The sequence below is a fragment of the Diabrotica virgifera genome, chromosome 9 (assembly GCF_917563875.1).
Source record: "Diabrotica virgifera virgifera chromosome 9, PGI_DIABVI_V3a".
Lineage (NCBI taxonomy): Eukaryota > Metazoa > Arthropoda > Insecta > Coleoptera > Chrysomelidae > Diabrotica > Diabrotica virgifera.
The window spans coordinates 68,363,607-68,380,797 of record NC_065451.1 but is presented as its reverse complement, the minus strand read 5'-3'; the positions used below and the strand labels follow the sequence as shown (position 1 = coordinate 68,380,797).

The 17,191-nt window shown below is 35.0% G+C and overlaps 1 protein-coding gene across 1 annotated transcript; it reads left to right on the top strand.

Annotated features, from left to right (window-relative positions):
- The first annotated feature begins 1,983 nt into the window (after positions 1-1,983).
- LOC126892206 (uncharacterized) lies at positions 1,984-3,134 on the top strand. The gene is made up of 2 exons (XM_050661713.1): positions 1,984-2,752; positions 2,882-3,134. Exons 1-2 carry the CDS (start codon positions 2,141-2,143, stop codon positions 3,071-3,073), a joined length of 804 nt encoding a protein of 267 aa, XP_050517670.1. The 5' UTR covers positions 1,984-2,140; the 3' UTR covers positions 3,074-3,134.
- Positions 3,135-17,191: the final 14,057 nt, after the last annotated feature.

Here is a 17,191-nt window from a genome sequence, read left to right as displayed (position 1 = left end):
TGTCGTAAGTGCGGTGCGCCGGTGCCGGCGCGCGCGAACCAGTGGGTGCTATTACGCTCGTCGCTCGTTAGTCGTTCCTTAGTCTGAGTCAGGCAGGTTATGTTTACATTTCTGTTATTGTATGTGTAATGTGTATGTATAAGTTAGTTTTCGACTGTTCTTTCTCTATTCATTCACGCAGCGTTGGTTACTTTACATTTATTTATAAGGAAGCACAGAAACTATAAGGTAAGAAATATATTATTTCTACAAACAGCAAAACACGTGCCGGTGATGTCCATAGCAACCTTAGATTGGGAAACACAGGGGCGGGCCTATCGCATATCGACTGTACGTTAAATCTAACGCGCGTCATTTTATATGTGGCTACAGTACTTAATTCTGAATTCGGTTTACCAAGTTTTATTCGATTTTTTAGATTAGTTTACTGTACAATAACTATAAGAATGATAGGAGCAACGGGGTACTTGTGCATGTAGCATGTGTAATTGAATTACACTGACATAACTTACTAAATAAAAAATTTTGATAACGTTGAGGGCAAAATAATGTAGTTGTCCGATCCAGTATTCTGCTTATTCGAATTTCATTAAATTGTTACACAGATTCAATTTTAATCTTTCTTCTATTTAAGGATGCCTAACAATTTTTTATGCCCTCGTGCCCATCAAATACTTTGAAAAATAATGTTTTTTCCCTTCTTAATGTTTAAGTCTACCTGAATATTTTTTTTAGGTCATAAAACATGGTGAAACGTAAGACAGATATCTGGCTTTATTTTGAAGTGTTACCTGCGGGTTCTTCTAATCAAAAGACCATAAATGTGAGGTGTAAATTTTGCAAGAGTGTACATGCAAAAAATGCTACAAGAATGAAATCTCATCTTCAACAATGCACTTATGTGCCGCATATGATAAAACTTAAATTCAATATTTTAACTCCAAAGTCAAAGGGGAATCACTCTAAATTTCCATTTGAAACATCCATGAAAAAGATCACATCGGCAAAATTGGATAACGATAACACTGATGCTGCTTGTACATCATCAACGGTTTCCACAGCATCAACATCTGCTTCTGATAACATTCATGTGGAAACACCTGTTTGCACAAAAATCAACAGAATACAATCATTTTGTGATCGAATGACACACGAACAAAATAACGAATTGAATATTTTGCTTGCTAGAGCTATTTACACCAGTTCAGCACCACATTCAATTACCGAGAATGAAGATTGGAAATTGTTTTTTAAAAAAATTAGACCTTCATACACCTTACCATCGAGATATATGTTATCAAATCGTCTCCTGACCGAAGAGTACGAGCGAGTTGAAGTTCAAGTTAATGATAAAATTAAGCAAGCTGACAATTTATCATTGCAATGCGATGGTTGGTCCAACTTGCGAAATGAAAGTGTAATTAATTTCATTGTTACAACACCCGAACCGTTATTTGTCAAATCAGTACTAACAAAAGCAGAGAAGCATACCGCAGAATATATAACAAAATTAATGGTTGAAGTTCTGGAGGAGTATGGACCTAAAAAATTTTTCGCTATTGTGACTGATAACGCAAAGAATATGAGGAAGGCTGTGAGACAATGTGAAGAGATGTATCCCCATCTTGTATCATACGGCTGTTTAGCGCACACATTACATTTATTGTGCAGCGATATTTTGAAATTATCTTCAATAGAGACACATTTGTCACATATTATACATATCGTTAAAACTATTAACCAGTGTCAAGTACTGAGAGCTCAATTCACAGAAATAAGAAATGAGATGAAGTGTGGAGTGTCTCTTAGCCTACCTGTAAAAACAAGATGGGGTTCACATGTAAAATGTCTTCAAGATCTGACTAAATGCAAGTCCGTCCTACAACGTCTAGCAATATCTCCAGATAAAACAATTCAAGATAGAATACGCAGCGCAAAAGCAAATTTACTTGATGAAGGATTCTGGATAAATTCTAGCGCTCTTGTTGAATTGCTTAAGCCAATTACTGAAGCAATAACACGTCTTGAAGGAGATTCTTCGTCAATTCATTTGGTTTGTGAAACTTTCGCGAAAATCGGTAGTAACATATCTACTCATTTAGAATGCGTGAAACTAACGGATTGCGAAAAAACAGAAGCGATGGATAAATTTATATCAAGGAAGGAATACGCCCTTCAACCGATCCATTTTGCCGCAGACTTACTAAACCCTCGGTCTGTTGGTGCAAATTTATCATCAGCCGAAAGGATTGAAGCGATGAAATACATTACTACTATGTCAACCACGACCACGATAGAGATTGGTGATGAAGGAGTGTCAAAGATTACTGAGGATTTAGGAAACTATTTAGCTAAAACAGACTTTTTTGGCGAAACATTTTTATGGAACATACTCGATAATGTCTCTTTGGTTACATGGTGGAAAGGATTTTGTGGACATTCATGCCTCTCCAAAGTTGCAGTCAGGATATTGACAATGCCGTGCACTTCTGCGGCAACAGAGAGAAGCTTTAGCTCCCAGAGCAGCATTCATACGAAGAGAAGAAATCGCCTAACAACTCAAAGGGCAGCAAATTTAAATTATATACAATATAATTCAAAATTGCTGAAACGTTCACGACAACATCACATACAAAGTCAATATCCTATAGAAGAGACTGTACAGAACAACGTTTCGATAGAAGGTAGAAACTTACAGAAGGAGATAGAAGTAATTGAAAACCATATTTCCGAAGAGGAAGAATTAGACGAGGTAATTTTAAATTTAGGCATTTTTTAGATATGTGATATGTGCATGTGATATATGCAGTTTGCTTCTTTTCCGATTTTCCAATGCATTCCACCGTTTTCGAATAAAAAATTATAAATCTTATGTTTTCAGACAATATCATCATGGCATTCAAATACAACAGGAAATGGAAATTCCGACGATGATTTTAATTTTGCTGACTTTGCAATGACCGATGATGAAATTGATCAAAGAATGGAAACTAGGGAACAGAGACCAGCACGCATTTTGAGACAAAGCAAAGTGAACATTTTAGAAAACGTCTTAATGAAATCGGTAAATTAGTGTAAACACATACATATTTATTGTTTATATTCCAAAATTATCAATTTCAGGGTAAAGGCACAGAACAACCCCAAAAAAAAACGGAAGTCGAGAAGGATACTTCAGATGCCGAAAACAAGGTAGTTAGATCTGTATATATTATATTATAAACCCATTATTTTTACTCTCTATGTTTACACTTTCCTATTTAATTTCAGGATGCAGTTCTGGATTTGCCGGAGATAAAAAAAATTACACAAGGCTCATTGGAAGAGCAAACAATTGAAACTTCGACGTTTTATAACAAGAAGGTCTCCAGTTGTCTGCGAAAAAGGAAGTTGTGATTTATAAAAGCCGCTTAAAACAAAACTAAAGAACCTATGTTTTCATTTCTTTATTATTTGTATGTATTTCTTATCCACTTTTCTTTATTTCATAAGTATGTAGTTACTTTGTGTTTATTATATTCAATATGAATGCAAACAATTGATTTTTTAATACAATGAACATAAATTACATAAGTTACATAAATTACATCTGGTTTGTAATTTTTGGGTAATTTTACACGTGTAACTTACAATTTCTGAAATTACACGTAATTTCACATCGCTAGTCCCACCTGAAAAACAATGGCTTTCTTTTTCCCAGTGTCTGTACTTAGATGGGATATGGTAAGTTTTCGATCGAAAATTTCCTAAGTCTTTAGTCTCAAATGAATTTTCATACTTTTTGGCTACTCTGTTTTCTTCATTTATTAAATTTTCACATTCCCTCAATATTACACGCAGTTCCTTCTCCTTTTCTTCTCCACATATCAATTTTATTTCTTCTTTTTTCTTTCTTAATCTCTCAGCTTTGTTTAACTTATCCACATACCTTCTCTCATCACGATCTTGACATTTATCTTTATCCTCTTCGTCTTCATAGGAATATTCCCTCCATGATTTAAAATCATACCAAAACGAATAAAAGTGTTCCACCTCTTCCTTTGTCGAATTTTCAGTTCCTAATTTGGGCACCCGTGTTTTTTCAGACCATCGGGAGTTTAAGTCAAAATAATACGTAAACGCTTTATAAAAGTCTTTTTTTATATCACTAGTACAAGGTAGATCATTGTCGAATTGTGGATCAACAGAATCGTACGCTCTTCTCCTACTTATATTTCCTAGAGTTTCATAAACCATTGTTATACAGGTAAAATAGTCATCATCTGTTTTGATTTCTTCCCCTAGCGCTTTACGTTTGTCAGGATGTTGCTTTAAGACTTTCTTCCTGTAGGCAGTTTTGATAATGTCATCTGTTGCTTTGTATCTTATATTTGGAATACCTATAGGACTTTGTAATGATCTTGTGACTTCCATTCTTTAGGGTCTAAACTTCTCAAATATTCTACATCGTCTTCATAGTCCACGTTTTCTGGAGTTTGTTCTTCCTCTTTGTCCTCTTTTGAAATATCAACTTCTAGTTCGATTAAGGGATGTTGCACAAAACGAAGTTCAGGTTCTCCTCCGCCTACATTTTCGTAAATAAATATATATCTCATCGCGACTGCTGTGCAAATACCACTTTTTTTCAATTCTGGCTTCTCCCCTGTTTACTTCTTCTTCAAATAACACAGTTTCAAAGGCATCTCTTTCGCCTTCTTTTTCTATTCTGATCTCTTCTTCTTCTGGGCTCATCTCATCTTTTGAGGAATCCCAAGCTTCATTTTCCTGTGTCAATCTTTTTTCTTCCTTTTCTTTTTCTGGGCTCATCTCTTCTTTTGAGGAATCCCAAGCTTCATTTTCTTTTGTCAATCTTCTTTCTTCTTTTTCTTCTTCTGGGCTCATCTCTTTTTTCGAGGAATCCCAATCTTCATTTTCTTTTATCAATCTTCTTTCTTCTTTTTCTTCTTCTGGACTCATCTCTTTTTTCGAGGAATTCCAATCGTCAATTTCCTTTGTCACTTTTTTTTCTTCTTTTTCTTCTTCTGGGCTCATCTCTTTTTTCGAGGAATCCCAGGCTTCATTGTTTTTATTTATCTTCTGTTGCTTTCTCCTCTATCTTCTCTGTCCTTGCTTCATTGCCAAATTCATTTCCACCGTTTGTTTTTTGTCAAAATTATCCTTTTTCCGTTTCTCATGTTCCTTGTCCATTTCCATAATGTCCTGTTCTTTTTCTTTTGCTTGTTTTGTTTCCTGTTGATTGTTATCCATTTTTTGTTGTGTTTCCTTCATCGCTCGTTTTGTTTCTTCCTGATTTTCTTGCATTTTATCCATCTTCTTTGATGTTTCTTCCTGATTTTTATCCCTTTTATTTAATATTTCGTCCCATTTTTGTAACTGGAGTTGCATCAGTTGTATTACTTTATCTATTCCTGATAATTCCTGTTGTTCTGATGCCATGATTGTTGTTTCACAAATGTCTTCTTGTTCTATATGTTCTTCTTGTTCCAAATGTTCTTCTTGTTTTTTGTTTTCTTTGCTTTTGCTTCTGGTTGTTATCGACATGTATTTAAAATTTATCCCCGCCTAATATGAAATCCGAAAATACCTTGTATGCTGTCGAGACGAAAATTTTTCTCTCCCCAAATATAATCAATTTATCCCACAAATTTTTAAATGTTTCAAAATTCAAATCAATCAAAAATAAAATAAATATGTAAAAACTGTACCTAGATAAAAAAATTAAGTCAAACAAATATTTCAAAAATTTTAAATATATCAACTTTTTCCGACGGGCAAATAAATTTTTCTTCATCTGTTTTTCCGTTTCCTATTCCCTTCAAATTCACAACCAGAGATACTTTAATGTCCTACGTTGGCTCGCCATGTTGTTATCATCTGCTTCTTATTAATTTTATATTAATTATTATTTATTTGATTAATTCGGGTCTAGTCTAGACCCGAATTTGAGGTAAATCAAATGGAGATGCAGACGAATGTAAATGAACAAGTTAGAAGAATAACTACAGAAGAAATAAAAGAAGCCTTATTAGAATCAAAAAATGGGAAAGCATCAGTACCTGGAAATATCCCCATCGAACTGATAAAATATGGACCAGACATACTGCACGAAATAATGACGGAACTCTTCAACAAATGCATGTTGCAGGGAGAAAAAATACCAGAAGACTGGAATTGTGCATACATTAGCTCGATTTACAAAAAAGGAGACAAAACGTTGTGCAAAAACTACAGAGGTATAAGTATAACCAGTGCAATGGGGAGGTTGTATGGCCGAGTATTAAAGAAAAGGGTGGAATTAGAAATTCAGGACATGGAAGAACAGAGTGGTTTTCGCGCCGGTAGATCGTGCGCAGATAACATATTCGTGATGCAACAAATAATAGAGAAAAGAAGAGCAAGGAATCTGTCTACTCACCTAACATTTATTGATCTGGAAAAAGCCTACGACACGGTACCTTTAAAGAAACTCTTTGACATTTTGACCACGATAGGCATAAGCGAAGCATATGTGCGAGCAATTCAAAATATGTATCAAAATCCGAAAAGCTGTATTAAGCAGGGAAAATCTATGTCGAAACCATTCCCTGTTACAAAAGGTTTAAGGCAAGGGTGCTGCTTATCGCCAACACTGTTTAAAATATACATCCAGAAAGCTCTGGAGCAATGGAGGAAAACAGTTGCTGGGATGGGAATAATGATTGAAGAAAACTGCTTAACAACTTTGTTTTTTGCTGATGACCAAGTAATTCTTGCCAACGATGAACATGATATGGATTATATGCTAAGAAAGTTACAGATCGAATAAGAAAAATGGGGCCTATGTATGAACATGGAGAAAACGGAATATTTGAGAATAGGAAAGGAAACCGAAGATCCGGAATTAGAGTTAAGAAATATAAGAAAATGTAAGGAATATAGATATTTAGGAAGCATAATATCAGAAGAAGGAACTACAAAAAGAGACATACAGCATAGGATACAGCAAGGAAGGAAAGCAACTCGTATTTTAAATGGTCTACTATGGTCTAACAAGGTGAAGCTGAACACAAAGTTAACAATTTACAGAACAATTGTAGAACCTATTATAACTTATGGAGCAGAGTGTTGGCAACTCACAGGAAAGGAAAGGAAAAATATAGAAGTAGCGGAAATGGATTACTTACGTAGAGCATGCAGAGTATCTAGATTAGAACATGTACCAAATGAGGAAATAAGACGACGGACAAATAGTTTATATTCCACGGTTGACCATATAGAAACAAAGAAATTGCTATGGTATGGCCATGTTATGAGGATGTCAGAGGAAAGATGGCCAAAAAGAGCATTAAATTACACACCCATAAATAGAAGAAGAAGAGGAAGGCCTACAGAAACATGGAAGAAAGGCACAGAACAGTCTATGGCAGATAGAGCTATTGACGAAAACGAATGGGTGGATAGAAAACGATGGCGGGCGAAATGTGGGATGCGGAGGAGACCGTAGGAACCCCACTACTTATATATATATATATATATATATATATATATATATATATATATATATATATATATATATATATATATATGTTTGATTAATTATTTTATTGTCGCAAATCATACATAAAAAATGAATAAAAAATCTCAGGGTGCCTTTTTATAATATCAAGAAAATGTCTAAATTATCTTACGTTATACTTATCTTCTCTCGTGGGTTCAGTATCTCTTAGTTGATCCTAATCGGGATAAAATAGGGAAAAGAAATAAAGCAAAATATAAAATAAACATACAGAATTGTCTTTTATTTATCAAAATCGATACTCTAAAAATCTATTAAATCTAAAACCTGCGTGGACACAGATGTCCGAATGAAATTTCTACCATTTAAATTTATTCTAGTTAAAAAAAAACAATTTATCGGTTTGTTCCCGATGACTTTGGTACAACAAAATAAACAAAACCAAATTATGTATTCGCAAGATTAGCTATACTTCCTATTTACTTTTTGAAATATTGGAATTTTAATTCCTACGCTTTTTACTCAAAATTTTAGTTTCTGAACATAAAAAAATATCTTTCACATAAGTTGACTGACCTTTTGCTTCACTCACTCTGATGTCTTCTCGTGACCCAAAACAGCTCTCCCTCGTTGACTATGTTAAAGGCTACTCATCAAAGCCCTCTCCGTTCTCCAGCTTCAAAACTATCAGCATACCAGCACCAATTCTCCAACGAGCCAAAGCCCCTTTTGACCAGTACTCGATTCACACAAACTCCAAAAATTCTCTACTCTCCTTCTCACAATAATACAGAATCAAAGAGGTATTTCGTCTCAATTTGATCTGTCTCTCGTTCCACTTTTCAACACTATTCTCCACTATCAAACAGCCACTGGTACTTGCTAACTATCTATCCACGAAAACGTCGAACTGCTCCTCAGCGATGCCAAAAACATAATCACTTCTTTTTCAAACTCACTCAACATTCAAACCACTTTTCCCCTTCCAACTTGCCAAGAATCAGAAACATTTCTCTTTTCCATTCGACAAACAAACAGTCATTTTCAAAATTATTCCGACCATCCTAATTACTTTCGGGGAAACAACATTTACTCGGGTTGAAACAAAGATATTAAAATTCCAAACTTTCTTTTAAACCATTTTTCTAGAAATTGATAATTACCTCTACCTGTAGATGCTATAGTTCCCGTAATAAACAATCTTTTCCATTTTAAAACTAAATACATCGTCCTTTTCACTTTAATTATTCACAAAAGTCTTTAATGGTTCATCGGAAAGCTCATTAAAAAGAAATCTACTTACATCCAAACTAAATTCTAATAAATATTTACAGATCAATATACAGGGTGTATTAAATTTATGTGCCCTCGTTATTTAAAAGAATTTTAATTTAATGTTCATTTTGCCTTTGAATGATAAATTGAAAACACAATAATATATATATATATATATATATATATATATATATATATATATATATCAAATGAAATAGAGAATGTGGAGAAATCCCCTTACGAATAATTCACACATCCACCATTTTGGGTTGGAAAAAATTTTTGAATAGAATTAAAATTCCAAACACTAGTTCTTAGAAATGTGTTTCGCCCTCTTCAACCTCTCTGGGCTCATCGGTAAGGATGAGAGGTTGAATATCCTTAGACACATTCCACTCAAAAATCCACTATATATATATATATATATATATATATATATATATATATATATATATATATATATATATATATATATATATATATATACATCCTACTATCAATTTGGCATCGATACATTATGCATTTACCATCGATTTGGCATCGTCTTGCAAAGTGGCATCTGTATATGGATGCCACTTTACACTACCTTAATAACTTTATTCCTGTACTTGCTACCAGAAGTCTAATCAGCTCGGTAGTTAGAGATTTGATTCCTTGATGTTACTTTAATATATCAGCTTTCCTTGTTTACCTCTTACTAAGTTATATAAGTTTATTCCATAAAATGTTTGAGTCCAAAATGATCGTACAGTGAAAATATTATATACATTTAGTTCAGTGTTTTACCGTTTTGTCGCTGCCGTTATATACATGAAAACGTATATCCCACTTTCATTATCAATCATTTTGGCATCAGAAATTTGGCATCACTGTTGAATACAATATTATTCACAACGAAAAATAGACAATTTGAGAATGTATATATTATTTTCATAAAGAAATCAGTCTGGCATCATGTTTTATTGTTTTCACCCAATTTTGAAAAAATGTGAAAACTTTGTATTATCCACGTCCGTCTGTCCGTCTGTCTGTAACCACAACTCCTCCGTCAATATACCAGCTAGAATGACAAATGAGGTATCAAATGAAAGCTGATAATCCAAGGATGGTACTAAAGGTGAGATATTTGACCTTGGCGGTCTGTCCGTCGGTCTTTACGACCGCGAATATAACTCCTCCATCATTATACCAGGTAGAATGACAAATGAGGTGTCAAATGAAAGCATATAATCCAAGGATGGTACTAACGGTGAGATATTTGACCTAGGCTGTCTTTCCGTCGGTCCCTCCGACCGCAAATATAACTCCTCCGTCATTATACCAGGTAGAATGACAAATGAGGTGTCAAAAGAAAGCTTATAATACAAGGATGGTACTAAAGGTGAGATATTTGACTTAGGCGGTCTGTGACTCGGTCCCTCCGACCGCGAATATAACTTATCCGTCATTATACCAGGTAGAATGACAAATGAGGTGTCAAATGAAAGCTGATAATCCTAGGATGGTACTAAAGGTGAGATATTTGACCTAGGCTGTCTTTCCGTCGGTCCCTCCGACCGCGAATATAACTCCTCCGTCATTATACCAGGTAGAATGACAAATGAGGTGTCAAAAGAAAGCTTATAATACAAGGATGGTACTAAAGGTGAGATATTTAACTTAGGCGATCTGTGCGCCGGTCCCTCCGACCGCCAATATAACTCCTCCATCATTATACCAGGTAGAATGACAAATGAGGTGTCAAATGAAAGCTTATATTCCAAGGATGGTAATAAAGGTGAGATATTTGACCTAGGCTGTCTTTCCGACGGTCCGTACGACCGGGAATATAACTCCTCCGTCATTATACCATGTAGAATGAGAAATGAGGTGTCAAATGAAGGCTGATATTCCAAGGATGGTACTAAAGGTGAGATATTTGACCTACATGGTCTGTCCGTCGGTCCGTCCGACCGCGAGTATAACTCCTCAATCATTATACCAGGTAGAATGATAAATGAGGTGTCAAATGAAAGCTTATAATCCAAGGATGGTACTAAAGGTGAGATATTTGGCCTAGGCAATCTTTCTGTCGGTCCGTACGACCGCGAATATAACTTCTCCGTCATTATACCAGGTAGAATGACAAATGAGGTGTCAAATGAAAGCTTATATTCCAAGGATGGTACTAAAGGTGAGATATTTGACCCAGGCTGTCTTTCCGTCGGTCCGTACGATCGCGCATATAACCCCTCCGTCGTTATACCAGGTAGAATGACAAGTGAGGTGTCAAATGAAAGCTGATAATCCAATGATAGTACTACAGATGAGCGATTTGACCTAGGCTGTCTTTCCGCCGGTCCGTACGACCGCGACTATAACTTCTGCGTCTTTATACCAAGTAGAATGACAAATGAGGTGTCAAATGAAAGCTGATAATCCAATGATGGTACTACAGGTGAGCGATTTGACCTAAGCTGTCTTTCCGCCGGTCCGTACGACCGCGACTATAACTTCTGCGTCTTTATACCAAGTAGAATGATAAATAAAGTGTCAAATGAAAGCTTATAATCCAAGGATGGTACTAAAAGTGAGATATTTGGCCTAGACAATCTTTCTGTCGGTCCGTACGACCGCGAATATAACTTCTCCGTCATTATACCAGGTAGAACGACAAATAAGGTGTCAAATGTAAGCTGGTAATACAAGGATGGTACTAAAGGTGAGATATTTGACCTAGGCGGTCTGTCGGTGGGTCCGTCCGACCGCGAATGTAACTCCTCTATCATTATACCAGCTATAATAATAAATGAGGTGTCAAATGAAAGCTTATAATCCAAGGATGGTACTAAAGGTGAGATATTTGAGCTGGGTACTCTTTCTGTCGGTCCGTACGACCGCCAATATAACTCCTCCGCCATTATACCGGGTAGAATGACAAATGAGGTGTCAAATAAAAGCTTGTGGGTGAAAACCTAGGACTTACGAAGTCCAATTTAAAAATAGGGCATATCAGAGATATGCCTTAGACATCATAGAAGACAATGACACAGAAAAATCAAACAAGCAATATGTCAAAAGGGCCTTAGTTATGTATCTTCGGTCCTGTTGGTCCAATCGTGATGTATAGCACCTCAAATGATAGGATTTGACAAACAGAATACAATGAGAGAAAAATCAAATACAACCTCATGTCAAAAGGGCCTTAGTCGCGTATCTTCGGTCCTATAAGACCAATCGTGACGTACGGCATCTCAAATAATAGGACTTGACAAATAAAATACAATGACACAGAAAAATCAAATACAGCAACAAGTCAAAAGGGCCCTAGTTATGTATATCTAGTCCTATTGGTCCAATTGTGACGTACAGCAGCTCAAATGGTAGGGTTTAATGAACAGAATACAATGACACAGAAAAATCAAATACAGCAATATGTCAAAAGGGCCTTATTTACGTATCTTCGCTCCTATTGGTCCAATCGTGGCGTACAGCACCTAAAATAACTGGATTTGACTAATATAATACAATGACGTATGAAAATCAATTACAGCATCATGTCAAAAGGGCCTTAGTCTTGTATCTACGGTTCTATTGGTTCAATCGTGACGTACAGCGTCTGAAATGATGGGATTTAACTGGCAGAATAAGATGGTGTAGACAAATGAAAATGACGGCATGTAATAACACTTTAAAATTGTAGAAATAAAATGGATTAACACACATGGTATGACATATTAGGTGAGAGTATTTAACAAATAGAATACGATTACATACGTCCAGTTTTTGACAAGCGACTTCTCTACATATGATAAACGCGAAAGGGCCCCAACGTTCACTGCTCGACATAGGCCTCCCGTTCACTGCATATACCCACTGCTTTCTGACGCTGTGACTTGAGAGGATAGGATTTAACGAATAGAACGACAAAGAAGACTAAACAAGGCAGCTCACGGGAAAAACACAACTGTCCGTTTTATACTCTACAGGGAAGCATCAAATATTCAACGTAAGAATATATTAGAGTATAACGGTATGATAAATATTTTTCTTCTTTTTTTCATTTAGTGCATTCCGTACGTTTTTTAAACATAATCAGGAGAAGTTGTTGAATTTCTGAAGTCTATAAAAGAATTTCTTAACAAACCTTTTTTTAATTGTGTTATGGATTATTTTTAAGAATGTGTTTAAAAGGCAGTTCGCAGGCTTATTGTTCAATGGGCTTATCACTTTCAAGCGCCTGTCTTTTTTGTAGGACTATTAATTGTTACTTGTGATTTCAACCATTCTAGCGGGGCAATGCCTTTTCTATAACTGAAATGAATATTGTTATCCATTTAATTTTTTTCCTCAATTAATTGAATGCCTCCTACTGGTGTTTGGTCTAAGCTTACCGCTTTTCCCCATTTAAGCTAAACTGCTCGTCAAAAGTTAGGGATATAGAAAATTATGCTCATTTTCATAGCTAATTTTTTCGAGAACAGATTAACGGATTCCACTATTTTTTTTTAATATTTTAGATTTTTCTTTAGTATTTACACAGTTGTGCAAAGGTTTACACAAACTTCTTTTTTGTACTTATACCGAGTGGTAGGTATAAGTACAGAAAAGAAGTTTGAGTAAACCTCTTGATAGGTATTAGTTACGTATCTTCACTCCCATTGGTCCCAACGTGTCGTACGGCGGCTCAAATCATTGGAATCAGCCAACAGAATACAATGACTAGGGAGCGGATTTATATGCGATCAATTTTGATGAAATATTCGCATATATATGCGGTAAAAAATTACGAAATATGCGCAAGATATGCACAAAAATTCAAAAAATGCGCATTTCGGGAAACCACAAATTTTCTGTCTTATTTAGTAATCTTATTTATTATTTTTCAAATAAAATCATTTTTTATATATGCAATTTATTCACAGTTTTTACAAAAACTGCTACCAATAGTTACCTATTTAAAATAAAACAACAATATCACTATAAATATATCTTCGATTATAATTCACTACAATGTGTTTTTCCAAATTCTTTACGAGGAAACATATTCTTTGATCAGACAAAATATTTTTATAACTTGAAAAACTCCTTTCAACATCGATAATTGGTGCGTATTTAAAATAACTTGTTAATTTCCGTTAGAAAATCGTAAAACTTTGGCTAAAGGTGTAAATTCTCTTAACAATAGAGGATTTAAAAAATCACCAGAATTATAGGTAGGTACCTACCCTAATAGCACAAGGACGTCCAATGGACGTCCTTCACGGACTTTAGGGACGTCCATTGGACGTCCGTTTTCGTCCGAGGAACGTCCTTTATACGTCCTATTTTGGTCCAAATGTCGCGCTACCGAACGTCCATTGGACGTCCATCTAATGTCCGAGGGGACATATATTGGATCTTAATCGGACGTAAATTGGACCTTAATCGGACGTCCTAGGGGACGTAAATTGGACCCTAATCGGACGTAAATTGGACCTTAATCGGACGTAAATTGAACCTTAATCGGACGTAAATTGGACCTTAATCGGACGTAAATTGAACCTTAATCGGACGTAAATTGGACTTTAATCGGACGTAAATTGGACCTTAATCGGACGTAAATGGGACCTTAATTGGACGTAAATTGAACCTTAATCGGACGTAAATTGGATCTTAATCGGACGTCTTAGGGAACGTGAATTGGACCTTAACAGGACGTCCAATTTTGGTCCAAATTCCACGTTGCCAAACGCCCAATGGAGGTCCACCTAACGTCCGAAGGGACGTTCGGTGGACGTCAATTGGGCCTTCATAGGACGTCCCAGTTTGGTCCAATGTATTGCTGCCGATCATCCATCTAACGTCCTGGGAGGACGTTCGGTGGACGTCTAGAGACGATATTTATACCTGTGGAGAATGTATTGTGGGAAATAAAAAATATATTTTTTAAGGAACTTATATTACATCTTATATTAATTTACAATTATTGGATATTAGATTATTTACATTAAATTATAATTACATTTCTCCAAGAAATTAACGCACCACCTTAAAAATGGGCCATTTTTGATGTCTCGAATTTCCTAAAGCCATTGTCCCATCTAAGTGATTTTTTTAATAATATTATAGCCTAGGCTATATGGGCTACCTCCATAAGCTTGTCATGCACGGGGAGCTATACTGTAATAATATTATATCACATCGCTGAGGGAACTCTACATTACATATACTTTTCGAATCAAAACTTTTATTCTCTTAATATTATTACTTAAAAAATATATACTACATTCGTCTCGCTAAACTCGAAAAATAACTTATAAACCATAAAAATCTCCAAAAATATAAATGACATAAATGAGAATTGGCACAATTATTATTATGGTTTTAAGTTGATTTTTCGGATTTAACTACAATATTATGCAAAAAATTATGTTATATCGCAGATTTAAAATGGGTTTATCTCGAAAACAGTTATATTAAGTTTAGCGAGATGATTGTAGTACACTTTTTTTAAGTAAAAATATTAAGAGAATAAAAGTAGACTGGTACGCAGTCTGATTTTTGCATAAGAGTTTAATGAAATGGTAACAAATCAATTGGAAGTTCTGTCCGGCAAAATACATGGAACGTTTTCGGTAGTCTGATGTTTCAAGTTTTTAACCTGTTCCACAATTAAAACTTCCCCGGTTCCAGTATTCCCGTACATCAAAGTTTGTCCGACTAGACACCGTGAAGCTATTAACAAATTTTCAGCTTGCTGTTAATCAACTTTTTTTATTACGCGGGATCCAGGTCTATAAATGAATACAATAAATAAGTAGGTAGGTACATATTATACACTTATTTATACGAGTACAATTAATAGTAGAGCTGGTTTTTGGGATGTTACAAGCAGCATTTGCATTTCCACAGAGATACTTATGACAGAAATAATAAAATACCGAGACGGACTATTATTATAATAATTTACAATAGGACCCGACGGCCGACGCTATAGGGACAGGTAAAATTTATGACTGAACAATGCACCGAGCATCGATACAAGCAATATGTAAAGGTCGAAGGTTATTTTTTATTGTGCCAAATGGACGTATATAGTACCTACCTTTAAAAATCGAATACACAAATTAAAAGATATTTAACAACCATAAAGATTTGTCAAACTCTATCACCGACTTCATGAAAACAAGTATTACTACATTCTTTGATGGTTTTTGCTGTAAATTTTAAAGGATTGACATGAAATTTGGCATACGCATAGCTAACATGCCAAAGAAAAAAAGTGATATTGTGCCAATGTGTGCTATTGCCCTGGGGTGAGTTTCACTCTTTCTCTGGGGTGAAAAACGTTCAAAATAAGTCCGGACTTCGATAAACTGATTAATATTAAGCAACCTTTATTCCATACTTACAAAGTATGTGTACTTACAAATTAGTATGTGAATTTGGGGGGTGAGTTTCACCCCGAGGAGGGGTGATATACAAAATATAGATAGATACACAAAAGATATACAAAAATGTTTCAAAACATCGAAAAAATGTGGTAAAATGCAAATATACATATCATATTATGATAAAATTGCGATTTTGGCGATTTGCCTTTTTGGATAGAATGATGATGATGTTGATTAGGATAAAACTGCGAAGAATTTTTTTATCGAAATATAGTAAAAAATATGAAAAATATACCAAAAAGCTTGAAAAAATATGTAAGTATGTAAGGAAAAACATAAATAATTAAATAAACTTTTGACAACACAACACAAAAGTTTGAAACACTCACTATTTGGATTGGTTGTCCTGGCTTGTGATTTTCTTCTTTGCAGATGACGCTCACGGATCGATGTCAATGTCCAACGGACGTCCGAGCACGGACGTCCAAAGGACGTTCATATTTATTCAACACGTAAGTACGTCCAACGTCGGACGTCCGAAGGACGTTCATTTATAGTCCATCCGCATTAGGACTAAAACTGGACCTATTTTGGGCACACGTACGCTCAACTTCAAAAAGATGCTCTCAATATTCATCTGTAGTAAGGATACATTGATAAAAATTATATTTTTGCTTATTAGAATTAACCACCAAACTTCTATCATCTTGGTAACGGGAATAATAAAACATTATAAGTCCACTTTACATCAACAATAATTGAACAAGAAATTGACGACAAGTTATTCAAGGTCAAATTTGGCTTATACAAAACACAATTCTACTTCCAATTTTGCCGTGAATAAACAGAAAATAAAGAAATTTGACAAAATAAAACATATCCAATTGTTCTATTTCATCAAATTCCTTCATTTTATTTTACAAATCATACATTTTGTACTCGTCAAATTTGGCCTTGAATAACTTAGTCAATTTCTTGTTCAATTTATTGTTGATGTAGAGTGGACATAACGAATAATTTACCGATCAGATTTTCACACTTTACATAAAAACAAAAACATGTATTA

Bases quoted from the DNA above. Each gene is read 5' to 3' on its own strand.
- LOC126892206 (XM_050661713.1), top strand. From the start codon at position 2,141: ATGGATAAATTTATATCAAGGAAGGAATACGCCCTTCAACCGATCCAT. The intron at 2,753-2,881 runs GTAATTTTAAAT...TTATGTTTTCAG, and splicing joins AAGAGGAAGAATTAGACGAG to ACAATATCATCATGGCATTC.